The following is a 13,497-nucleotide window of genomic DNA, read 5'->3' on the forward strand; positions in this document are numbered from 1 at the left end:
ATCTACTATGAATGACTCAGATCTTTTCAGCAAAATAATGACCCAAGATAATGAGTGAGAGAAGTGAAAACTTCCCAGACTATATTCTAAATCTAGTAAGGGTTTTCATGGGAAAGAGGCCCAAGTTCCCCTTCACCAGAGATCACATGATTTACAAGGACTCAAAACTCAGAACAATAGGGAGCCACCCCTCTCCTCAGTAACACCTCAGCATATGCCAAATAAGGACAGAAGTGCTTTCTCAAATGTGCATTGGGTGGTCTACTGTTTCCTTCTACTTGCTACTTCAGGTAGACTGCGGCACTTAGATTGTGCATCGGGTCTTCCCACCAATGGAAGAAAAGGGTCAGGAGGAGGGTGGAGGAGAATTCTGCCTTAGGGCTTTATAACTTGGCCATTTCCTTTTGTAAATTGCTTCTCCTCCCTGACCATTTGTCGAGAGGGTGGCCCTTTTGTTTTTTTAAACCATTCTTTTCTGCTTCCTACCTTGAGAAACCTCTGGGTATTATTTGGGTAAGGTTTCTGTTGCAGACAGTTTTGGGGGTGCACACAATAAGTACAAAGGGCTCACAAAAGAAAATGCTATCCACATCCAGATAAAGAACCGATGGACTCTGAATGCAGGTTGAAGCATTTTTCCACTCACTTTATTCTTTCTCATTTTTTAAATGTTTCTTCTTTTAAAACTTTGACGAATGTGGGAATACTTTTTACATGCTAGTACATGTATAAACTATATCAAACTGCCTACCATTTTCAGAAGAGGGGAGGGAGAGAGAAAAATTTGGAACCCCAAATCTTGTAAAAAAAATGCTAAAAATTTTCTTGGCATATAACTGGGGTTAAAAATAAAGTACTATTAAAAAAAAAGGTGGTGACCTTCCCTCAATGGACATCTTCAGACCTCAGGAGGGTTAATCATTGGGGATGTTAAAAGGAACATTCTTGGCCAAGTACTGACTGAAGGTTTCTTGCAACTCTGAAATTCTAGGATTGAATGAACAGTTAAAAGAAGCTTCAGATGCTAAGGAAAAGACAAAAAAGCAATTCCAAGGGTGTTTTGAGCAGGGACAGCATCTTTGAAATACACATGTGGACTCGAGGGTGATGACCTAAAAGGGACAGTATATATTTAAATATATACTGTCTGGCATGTTAATTTTGTGAAAGCAAAAAATCATTATTGGATACCTTTACTTTATGCCACCACTTCATTTAATCCTGAGAAAAAGTTTTCTGGCTATACTGGTTTCCTTGAATAATAATGGGTGAACAAATCAACCCTAGCAGAGTCTCTTTTCCCTACTTAAAATTTAGGAATTTAGTCCAGGGTTAGCTGACCAGGGAACTTACAGGTTAGAGATTACCACAAGAGACTTCCTGAGGGAGTCATTAAATGATTCATTTCAGTATGTAAAATTCAGTTGTTAGCCTGAATCTAAATGCTAGAATTTAAAGTGGTAGATAGGTACATGATTAAGATTCATGTCATCCCTCACCAAGTTTAGAATAAATTACTTTTAAAAATGCGATTTCAATGCACAAAACGTTATTAACAAAGCTAAAAAGGAGATTCATAGCAATGAAGAAGAGGAAGTCAAAATTCTACATTAAATATTTAAGACTACAATAAAATTCAAGTGACTACATTAGTAAATAAACTAATCTATAGCAGCAATTGAAGTAGTAAAGCCAGTAGTGGCTTTGCTTGTAGACGTATTCAGCTTTAAGCTTTGCAAAGCACTTTACATATATTATATTCCCTTGGAGCCAAACAATAAACTAAATAAAGCACAACAGGTATAATCATCCCCATTTTACAGATGAAAAAACTGAATTCAAAAAAGTTAAGTGACAGTCCGGAAGGCACCAAGACCAGTATTTTTTCTCCTACACCATAGATTCCTTTAGGAATAATAATAGCTGATATTTGCATAGCATTTTGTAGCTGCAAAGCTCTTTACAATCCTCTTTTGATCCTCCCTAAGAGGCAGATATAATTACACCCATTATACAGTTAAGGTGACTGAGGATCAGAGATAGGAAGTGACTTATCCAAAGTAAGTGATTCAAATACAGAACCAGGTCCAATTTGGTCTATTTTTATACTATAGTGGTCTGGCCATAAAACATCAGTCCCCTTATAAGTTGACCACTGTTTCTAAGGAAAATGATCCAAAGCAGAGAATTAATACAAAATAATACCAACATTTGTTGTTGACCTGTCAGCCACTACAAAGCACCACAAGTAGGGATTGAGTCTGAGCCTGTGATTCTCAGCACAGCCACTTGGAAATTTGCCAGCTCAGGTATGAAATACAGATCACTTACTGGACACAGATATTTGAAGACCCAGATGAGAATTGGGAGGGACAAAGACTGGGATGATAACTGGGAGGGACAAAAGAGTGTTGAAGTTTCTCCTCTCAAAAAAAAAAAAAAAGAAAGAAAAGACACCTTGAAGCACTGAACAGTCGTCACAAGATCATCTTCTCAGTCTTAATTGTATTATCTCTTCAAGATCAGGGACCATGTCATCTTTCACTATCCTGAATTCATTTATCAAACATTTACCAAGTACAGATGACTTTGCTAAAATCAAAATACAAAGTTTAAAGATGTGGTTCCTGTCTTCATGGAGCTTTCCATCCAGTATTGGACAATAAGACATTAATAATACCCAATGTTCCATGATGAACACATTAGAGCATGGTAATATAAAATACCACCTGAGGTCTGATGAGAAAACACAGTATAGGGCACAGAAGTAGGAGGGACGCTTGAATAAAGGCAGGCTTCCTGGAAAAGGTGGCATGTCAGTTGCCCTTTAAGATGACAGGAAGGAATTCAACAAGGAAAGAGAGGAAGTGAGGATATAGAAGGAATAAAGAACAACCTGAGTAAGACCAGCTAGGTGGCCATAGTGCACAGAGTGCTGGACCTGGAGTCAATAAGACACATCTTCCTGAGTTCAAATCTGACCTCAGACATTTACTAGCTGCGTGACCCTGGGCAAGTCACTCACCCTTGTTTGCCTCAGTTTCCTCTTCAGTAAAATGAGATGAGGTATGGAATTAAAAGGAACAGTACTTATTAACTAATGGGATATATGAAGGAAGAGTCAAAGATAGCAGCTCTGCAAGGAACACTGAAAACTAGGTCATACCATGGATAGATAAAGTCAAGTGTGGATGTTCAATGTCACTTGAGTCACTATTTGTTTACTGTAGACAATCCTCTTTCACCATGCCCCAGAAAGGAAGATGCTAATCAACAGATTAACTGGTAGTCATACTGAAGCTATTATTGGTTCTCTATGATAACTGGCTAAGTGACATAATTCTTCTTTACCCCAGCTTCCCAGAAAAAGAAAACTTGTCATATTCAGAAAGTAACAATTCAGCAAAAAACTACAATTCAGTAAAATACCTTGGACCTTAAAATACAGTGATTAAGGCATCACTGTTAGCTGAAGAACAAAGGACAAGGTGAAAAGCCGCTAAAAAACTGATCCTTTCAACTTGTTGATCTTTATTAAAAGGTCACAAGAGTTGATGATGAAAAGAGGAAAAAAAATTAAAGAATTTCATAATCCTGGCACTAAAACCATATATGATGCTGTGTTCTTAAGAGGTCAATTTACATGCAGGAAAAACACCATACTGTATTACAACACAGCACCCTCTGGCTACCCCTCAGTTCTCTCAGAGAGGGAAGCCTACCCCTGAATCTCAATTGCCTTTAAGAGAACTGTCATTGTCCAAGAAAAAGTTCTGGCAGATCTGTATCATTTCAGTCACAGAGAAAAGATTCAATATTGAAAAAATAAGGACACTTTGGAACATGTTTCATCAGTTAATATATTAAAGATTTTATGTGAGAAGCAGGTATTATGGTGAAATAGGAATTGACTTTGGAGGCTGAGAACAGGGGCTCAAATTCTGGCTCTGTCATTTACAACCCATGAGATGCTGGATAAGTCACGTAATGAGGGCTACTTCATCTCTGACATTCCTTCCAGATCAAAATTCAACAGGGAAAAGACACTCTAGGAACAGAGAAGAGCATGAACAGAAAAGTGAAAGGCAAGTTAGGGGAGAAGGAAGTCAGTCTTGGCTGGGGCACTGAATACATGAAGAGATATAATGTAAGGCTGGATAGAAAAAAAAGCGGTGTGGTGTAGGGCAGAAAGAGCAAGCCTGAGCATCAAGAACCAGGTTCAAGCCCCGCCTCTGACAGACATTGACTGTGTGACCCTGAGCAAATCACTTTATTTTTCAGTATTTGGGGTAACTCTATAAGATTCTAAGTTGGGAGAGTAGAGCTTCTTCATCAAAGTTTCTCTATAATGATGAAATCAGTGATCCAAATAAAAGAAAAAAAAAGGAAGGGGAGGAGGCTAGGTGGCATGGTGAATAGAGCACTGGCCCTGGAGTCAGGAGGACCTGAGTTCAAATGCGGCCTCATACACCTAAAACTTACTAGCCACGTGAACTTGGGCAAGTCACTTAATCCCAAATTCCCTGCCTTCCCCCTCCAAAAAAAAAATCTGAAAGAGAAACACCAAACAAAACCCTGGTTCCAAACATGGAAGCCTGTCTGCATCCTAAGTGCCCCTGATTCTGATGCTCAGGAAAAGGAAGAGATCACAAGCATGGGTTAAGCCATGCTGAGTTTGAGGTGCTGATGGGAGAACCAGGGAGAGATGTGGCTTTGGAACTCACAAGGGAGATCAGGAATAAAGAATGATTTGGGAAACCTAAATACATGGAGAGGACAGTAGAAGCTATAACAGTGAATGATCTTGCTGGGGAGGGAGGGGATGGAAAGGAGAACCCTTGCAAAGACCCACCTTTAAATGCCTGAGAGAATGATAAGAAATCAGAATGGAAGACAGATGTCTAATTAGCATCAGAGGAGGGGTGTAATTAAGGTGAATTTTAGTGTGTGTAAAGTGGATTTTTGTTATTATTTCTTAGAATTCAATTTCCCAGGATCCATAACCATAACAATCTCTTGTTCCCAGGTATTAGATATGAGTTTTCACAAGTATGGTTCAAAACATCTCCACCATGCTTGCACAGCATTACACAATGATAAATAATATAAACAACCACTGTGGCTGTGCAGTGAGATACAGAGATGAGGTGATGTAAACTTGTGAGGCTATTGCTGGCATTATGCCTTCTTTGTCTGTTAACCTTAGGGTTGAATGCACGAGCTGGAATGCTGTGTACTTTGAATGGCACTAGAATTCCCCCCCCCCCATCAAGGCTTGAGGGGAATCTATGTTTACCTCAACTGGTCCCCATTGAGGCCTGAGGGGATTTAGGGGAATGTACAAGTTGTGTCTGTCCTCGATTGACCCCATCAAGATGTAGGGGTAGTAGCCCTGCTTGTCGACTGCCCCTGCAAGAAGGGTGATTAGGAAATACTATAGTACCTTTTCCTCCCATTATCAGCAATCCTCTTCTGAGAAAACTAGACTAGAATAAACTAAGATTATTAACCCCTTCTTAGAAGTGTCTTTCCTGTCCTACGAGATTGAGTGGAACCTGTGCTAGCAGCCCTCCTGTGTGCTATGTTTGTCTTACAAGGGGGAATCAGTCAAATGTAATCTGAAACCAAAGAGTACCCAGAAGAAGCCAAGTGCTGGTCAAAAAACATGCCTTTTTTTAGTCACACCGAGTCTCTCTTACAGCAAGCCTTTTCTGGTCTGGATACTCCTCTCTTTTCCTGGCTAATATTTTGGGACCCTCCCCATCAACAAGTCATTCAATCTTCCATACCTGGGAATTTCTATATTCCAAGCTTATAAACCTAACTGGTCAGTCTCTGGCATCTCCCATCCTATGCTATGAGAGATGGGAAAATAATAAAATGTACCTGGTGAGGATTCACCATATCCCTATAAAATCCATGACCTCTGCATGCATCAAATAGCCCTGGCTGGAGTCCTCTGCTTGAATCCACTTGCCTTGGTTTGAAAGTTTTGGTGACTGACTGAATGATATATTTTCCTTGTTGTGTTTGCACCTGTGTTCCCAACCACCAGGTTGGGAACTTTCTTTTTATGTGACTTAAAGCAGACAAGAATAAAGTCTTAGTGCTTTAAGTATTCATTGATCTCATCTGGTTCTTTTGTGAAGCCTCCTTTAAATCCCCAAAACAGTTGTACTTGATTTAGTAGGAAGCAGGCTGAAAGGGTCACTGAATTTGTTGATGAGATCATGGGTGCATCCTCTGGGGCAGTGATTTAAGCAGTATGTTGGGCAGAAAATCCAAATGGCAAGGAATTAAGAGAGTGGTAGTGAGTCAGATAAGTATTAAAGTACAGGCAGCCTTTCCCATCACTTTGGTGGTGAATTTTTACATCTGGTTCTTCTGAAGAAATTGAAGATCCTCTCTCTAAATGGATGTATCCTAAAACTGTCCTAGGTGCTTTTCTCTCTCCACTCTCTCTTGAAGATCTCTTCAGCGTCTGTGGGTTCAACTGCCAGACCCTTTGCAGAAGACTCACAAATCTATACATCACACACTTCACTTTTAGCCCAGTGGCCTTCTCACCTAACAATGACTCCCCACCTTCGTGGCCCCCTCTGATAGCCAAGTTCCTTCCTCCTTGGAACTCCATTTGAGGGAGTAGCCACACCAATCATGCTCAATTCAAAGTTAGCTCAGCCCTAGATTCTCCAGACTATAGTCTGGATCCACCCAGCCTGGGTCCATTCCCCACCTTGCTTTTCAGCAAAGTTTTATGTCTTCCTTAATATTATAATGTAACCTCCTCAAGGGCAGCCACCTTTTTTGTGGCTAGGTCCTAGCACAATGAGCAGCACATTATGGTTAATAAGTGCTTTATTGCTATCTCTTAGCCAACCCTGATCCTTCTTTTGGGTTCCAGTCCCAAAATACCAGCTTCTTGGTCATTTTAAACTGCATATCAAATAGCATCTCAAACCCAGTAACAAACTGGACTCATTATCTTTTCCCAAAAACCTACTGCTCTTCAGGATTTCCCCATTTTTGTCAAAAGCACCCCTCTGGTCACATAGGTTTGCCACCTTAGAACAATTCTCAGCTCTTCATTAGCCTTCATCCCACACATCTAATAACTTGCCAAGTCTCATCAATTCCATTTCTACAACACCTGACACATTCTTCAATAACACAAACACCATCCTAGGTCAGGCACTCTTCACCTCTCACCTGGACAAATGCAACAGCCTTCCAATTAGGAATTTATTAATTAATCCAAATTGGGAACTAATTAAGTCCCCTGCCTCAAATCTTTCCCTTCTCAAATCTACCATACACATCGTTGCCAAGGTGATTTTCCTAAAACACAGGTCTGACCACTACACTCCCTCATTCAATAAGCATCAGTTGTTCCCTACTAGCCCTAGTATCAAATATAAATTCCTCTGGAATTAAAAGCCCTTTGTAACCTGAATTTGACCTGTCTTATTATACAGCACTCCCCTTCATGCACGCTACAGTTCAGTCAAACTAGCCTCCTTGCTCTTTCCTATATACAATGTCCTTTCTGCTTTTACTATACATTTTCAGCAGCTGTCCCATCTCTGGAAGGTACTACCTCTTCACTTCCACTTCTAAGAGTCCAGAGCCTCCTTCCAAACAAAGCAGAAACATCACCACCAAATACATGAAATTACCTTGTTACTTATTTTGTGATATAGGATCATATGCTTTCCCTAGGCTGGGTGGAGCATCCACGAGGACAAGGACCTAATTTTAGTCTTGACTTTGTATCCCCTGCACCTAGCAGAGTACCTAGAACACAGTAGAGGTTCATTAAATGCTTGTTGAGTGACCGAACAGCAGCAGCTCATGTCCCACATTACAGCAGGAAGGACTCATGGGCGTTAGCTGCTAAGGGGAATACTGTTATTGAAGGTGATCCACAAAGGTACACACAGAACAACCTGAAGATACCTGAGATGTCTTTCCAGAGACTAGGAAATTCTGACTGGGAGCATGGGTGGTGTTTTTATTTTGTCTTCCAGCTGAAGGTCAGGCCATTGAAAGAAGAGAGGGTATGGGAACCAGTATGAACAGCTGGTTCCATGTAGCCATGGCTTATGGTATCAGAACAATGGGCTCCTGGCAAGAGATGGATTGTGTTGGCCAAAAGAAGGCTTTTGGGCAAGAGGTTTGTGAACTGATCAAGAGTGTTTGAAGCTAAAGTTTAGAGGCAGAAATAAAAATGCCACAATAAAGCTAAACAGCCATCTACTCTACAGAACAAGGGGAACAACATAGAAAGAACATTAACGATGTAAAAAAGTGTCAATTCTGTCAAAAAATAATAGGGAAGAGGATCTGGAGCAATATTTAAGGCCTCATGTATATTTATCAGTTTAGAGTATAATTAATAAAATAAGCTTTAAATGATAACACAAGAGGGCAACTACCTACCTTTTTATGTATCATATATGTGTGTATATGCACACACATCCATGCGTTATGTGCATATATCCATATATTCATATACACACATGTATATACAGATACAGATACCCACAACAGAATGCAATAAGCTCCTTGAGGGCAGAGACAGCTGTCACTTTGTCTTCATATCCCCAGTCCTAGAGAGGTGTCTGGCACATGGTAATTACTTAATAAATGTTTGCTGACTGATTAGTTGACTGAATGATTTGTGGGAGGTGAGCAACAGGACCTGTGTAGAGTATTTTGATTGTCAGAGGGAGAAGATGAAACTAATTATAACCCTACTAATAATCTAAAGTAAAGGAAGAGGGAATTTGCTTATTATTGGTGTACTCATTTGCAAACAAATTTTCTAAACAACTAAGTTAATTGCCAGATTGGAATATTTGTTTTTGAGCTAAAATTCATAGTATGTTTTTACCCCATAATACATTTATATAACCTGTTAGTTTGAAACTTATCACATGTGAGAATCTACCAGTAGGTGCCTCCCCCAAGTCAGGCTTCCTAAGACTAGTTCTGATGGAGAACTAGGGGATGAAATCTTAGTAAACCCTGACCAAAACATTTGTTTTGGGGTGTGAGAATGTGTTTTATTTTCCATCAAAGGGCCACTTTTTCATACTCACCTCAGCTACCAATATAACCACAAGACAGTCTTCTTCTTCTAATCTGGACATTTGGAAGAAGAGAGAAGTCAGCGTTCGTATCAGGTAACTTTCTTTTTCTCTTTTTATGGTGGGAACACCCATCACCACAGAGACTGCAGACACAAGACGGTAGAGCCATATCATTTCAAGTAATAGAGAAACTTTTTTTTTAACAAGACCTTTCTTTTGATGTGACAAAATAATATATGAAATAGGAGGGGGCAAGCATATTAAAAAAATGGGAATGAATTCATTTTGTGTCATTATGTATGTCAGCAATGTAAACCATCCTTACAGCCATCTCTGGAAAAAATAGTCTTGGGGACTATTTCATATATTTATTTTTGCCTATCAGCAAGTCATATTTTTCATGTACAGTTTGCAATATTCAGTCCCAGGCTTTCTTCCTTCAAAGCTTTAGATATGCTCACGTTCAAAGGTCTTAGGATCATAGATTTAGAATTATAGCTGGAAGATTTGGACCCTGGTCCACTGACTCCAGAGCCAGGGTTCTTTCCACTACTCCAAGGGAGCTACACTTGATTGAGCTCTCATCTTCCTATATAACAGGCTGGCACTGAGAGGAAGAAAATGATCAATTATAGAATCTCTGAATCAAAAGAACTAGTTCAGGGGTACAGATTCCCCACCCCTGATCTTGTCCAACTTGCAACTCAAAAGGTATGTATAGTATACAAGCAGTCATATGGCCAGAAGACTTCCACTGACACTGTCCTGCTAAGGTTTGTTACTAAATAAAGTTATTCCAATCAGCCTTGCAGTAGCCAAAACAAGGCTCTCTCTTGATCCCCTTAGTTTAACAGATGCAATTTATTTCACAAATTAAAGTTTATGCCTCACCTCCTGTTCTATTTTTCCCAAAGATTATATTTGGGTAAATATTGTTTCCATGAGCCCTTAGATGAGGCAGATGGTAATATAGGTTGATAAACTTCATGCTAGAAAATCCAAGGGTTTTCAAATTCATAGCACCTGAAAGAAGAGACAAGAGTTTCAAATCAACTATTCTAATCAATTTATCCTTTATCAGAATTTTGGAAAACCATGTTTTACAGCCCAAGTGTTACTTCAAGTTAACATAGCTCAACTTTACAGAAATGAGTGGCTTATTACAGCATATTAAAGATTTTCGTTGCATATTTCTCTTACAACACAGACTTTTTGAAATAGATGAAAATACTGTATGGGTTCAAACATAAAACACATATTTTCTCAAATATGGCTTATCTAAAAGCTGAGTACAACCTATAATAAGTGTTATTTTCCAGACAATCCTATATACACATACATATATATGTATTCATGTATAAATATATTTTTACTTTGTTCTTTTTTACATTAATACATATTATGGAAAAAATAAGCATTTCCATAACATAGTACAATAAAAAGATTCTATATGAAACTGCAAATCTACATACAACTTGCTATTTCTTTCAAATCATTTACAACAAAATTATCATGTAACTTTAAGTTTTTTTCTATCCTCCCAGCACCCCATTCTAGAAATGGTTATCATTAGACATAAATAAATATATATGTATATGTACACAAACTTATTCTATACATACTTCTATTTATCAGTTCTTTCTCTGGATGTATGTAATATCTTTCTTCATATGTCCTTTATAGTTAATTTGGGTATTTATGAAAATCAAAATAATTTATTCACCATATTTTATAATACATGATTTGTAATATTATAGAAATAATGGTAATATAATATAAATTTTAATATATTTAAAATATAATTATTCATTACATTTTTTCTTTCAAAGAGATTTTACATATAAGGCATGTTATTTTTATTAATATGATACAGGAATGAAAGGTTCATAGAATCATAGACTTAGATCTAAAAAGAACCTCTCATTTTACAGATAAGGAAAACTAAGGTCTAGAAGAAGTTAACTGTCTTGCCCAGAGTAACAAAGCTAGAAAGTCTGAAGAAGAATTTGAACTTAGGTCTTCCTGAATCTAAACCCAGCTTTCTATCCACTGTGTCACCTTTAAAAGCAAATGCAATACAGTACACATAATCATGATATGATACAACCTCAAAGTAACTTGACCTATTCATAATTTTAAAATATTTATTCATTCAATATTTATTAAGCACCTAGTATTATACTGGGCCCTGGGGGTAAGAGCTATTTAACCTAGAATTCCCCTAAACTGTAGCAGTACTGGTCTCACCAGGCTTTAGGTTTCTATTGTAGCACCCTTTATCATCTAGTCTGAGATGCCAGAGGGCCACAAAAAAAGATTATACATCACAAATTGGCAGAGACAAATGGAGTCGGTGTATCTTAAAATATTGTTGCTGGTCTTGAAGTATTATCTTCCCTACTTTAACCACCTGACTATGTATTCTGTTTTTACCTCTAATCAGCACTTAAAGACCAAGTTTATATTATCTGAATTTGTACTTACAAATAAGTTGCTTTTAGTGTTGTGTGTATATTAGCCCTCATTTATTAAGTAGGTACTAGGTACCAGGCACTATGGAAGGCACTTGAGAGACAAACAAAACATGTTACATCTAGAAAGAAAAACATTAGATAAAAGATTTTTTTTTTTTTGCTTTTGGAGGGCAATTGGGGTTAAGTGACCTGCCCAAGGTCACAGGCTAGTTTTTGTGTTAAGTGTCTGAGGCAGATTTGAACTCAGGTCCTCCTGATTCCAGGGCCTGTGCTCTATTCACTGCTCCACCTACCGTGTTTCCCCGATAATAAGACACTGTCTTATTAATTTTTTGGACAGAAAAACACCAGAGGGCTTATTTTCAGGGGAGGGCTTATTTTAATGAACACTGACAGCAATTTTAATAAACAGGTAAATGTGAACAAAAAAATGTACCTTTATTCAATAATGAATTCAATAAAGTGTAGCGTGTAGCGCAGGGGATCACCTTCACTACAGTAGCAATCTAATTAGGGCTTATTTTTGGAGGAGGGCTTATTTTCGGGATAGGTCTTATTATCGGGGAAACACGGTAGCTTCCCTTAGGTAACAGATCCTTTTTTTTTTTTTTTAAAGCAATTGGGGTTAAGTAACTTGCTCAAGGTTACAAGGCCAGTTATTTCTGGGTGTGGTGCTAAGTATCTGAGCCTGGATTATCATCCAGGACTTTGGGCCGGTGCTCTTACTTGCTGTGCTACCTGGCATATAGATTATAGATAATAGATTCTTACTGAAATTAGACTGTCTTAATTTTTTATCCTAAACTTCCCATAAAAATTCAATCACAAATCAAAGATCTTAAGCTGTGGATAGACACAACTACATAATGGTCCAGTGAAAAGAGTACTGGTTTTGCCATCAGAGGATATGACATTCAAATCTAATCTGTCACATAGCTATGTGTTCTATAACAGTCACTTAACCTTCCTGGGCCTCAGTTTCCTCAAATGTAAAAAGATAGCCTCTGAAATCTTTCTAGATCTAAATCTATGAGTCTCCCTGTATTACCCACTCCAGGGGTTGCTGATGACCCCATCTAGCATGGACAACTGTTTGCTGTCGAAGTATTTGAGTCTCTGGGGCAGGGATCTTAATCTTTATTGTATTATGTACCCTTCTAGCATTCTGGTGAAGCCTCTGAATCCTTTCTCAGAATAACATCTAAATGAAAAATTAAAATGTAGACAAATGCTAAAATTCAGTTAGAGGTTAATAAAAGTAAATATATAATTTTGTTTTCTCATACACATTTATAGATCCTTTGACATCTATCCACATGTCAATGGGCACCATGTTAAGAACTCTTGCTCTAAAATGTAAAATAATTCAAATTGATATAATGCCTTAAAAAAAATGGCAAGGCATTTTCCTTATGACATTGTTGTGAGGTATAAATAACTGCACAACCCATTTTACAGATGAGGAAAAATAACTCAACTGTCTTATCCAGAATCACAGAACTAGATGATAGAACTAGGTGTAAGATCTGCATTCTACAAATCCACCACTTTTCCCAATATTCTGCATTACCTCTAAAATAAAACTGAAAAGTCAGTGCTGAAGAAAGACAGAGTTTATGTGTGGTTGAAGAAGAAAAGTCCCTAAGAAAAAAGGTTTTTCCCATATTAAGAGCAAACTGAACACTTCAAATGGTAGTACTAAACCTCATTATCCTCATTTAAATTCTGGAAAATTCAAGCAAATGGATCCTGTAACAAAATGCATTTCTGTGGCTCCAAGGTTATCTTTATGTCATAAGCATAAATACTCAGCACAAGTGAAATAAATAAATGCATATAACAGACAGGTAACAAACAGATAAATAAATGGAGATGTGATTGGATGGATGGATGGATGGATGGATGGATGGATGGATGGATGGATGGATGGA

General features: G+C 38.1%; 1 protein-coding gene across 2 annotated transcripts in view; it reads right to left on the reverse strand.

The window, feature by feature from the left end:
- The window catches only part of MGAT4D (MGAT4 family member D), a 129,730-nt gene that overhangs the window by 65,207 nt on the left and 51,026 nt on the right, over positions 1–13,497 (reverse strand). For both annotated transcript variants that reach the window (XM_069105413.1, XM_069105412.1), the window contains 2 exons: positions 9,984–10,115; positions 9,102–9,235 (listed from right to left, as the gene is read on the reverse strand). In XM_069105413.1, the coding sequence (XP_068961514.1) occupies positions 9,102–9,235; positions 9,984–10,115 (266 nt within the window). The remainder of the gene's footprint in view (positions 1–9,101; positions 9,236–9,983; positions 10,116–13,497) is intronic.

This window comes from Petaurus breviceps, unplaced genomic scaffold (genome assembly GCF_028583685.1).
Source record: "Petaurus breviceps papuanus isolate PSGF00001 unplaced genomic scaffold, PetGlider_PUasm1.0 76, whole genome shotgun sequence".
NCBI classification, from domain to species: domain Eukaryota; kingdom Metazoa; phylum Chordata; class Mammalia; order Diprotodontia; family Petauridae; genus Petaurus; species Petaurus breviceps.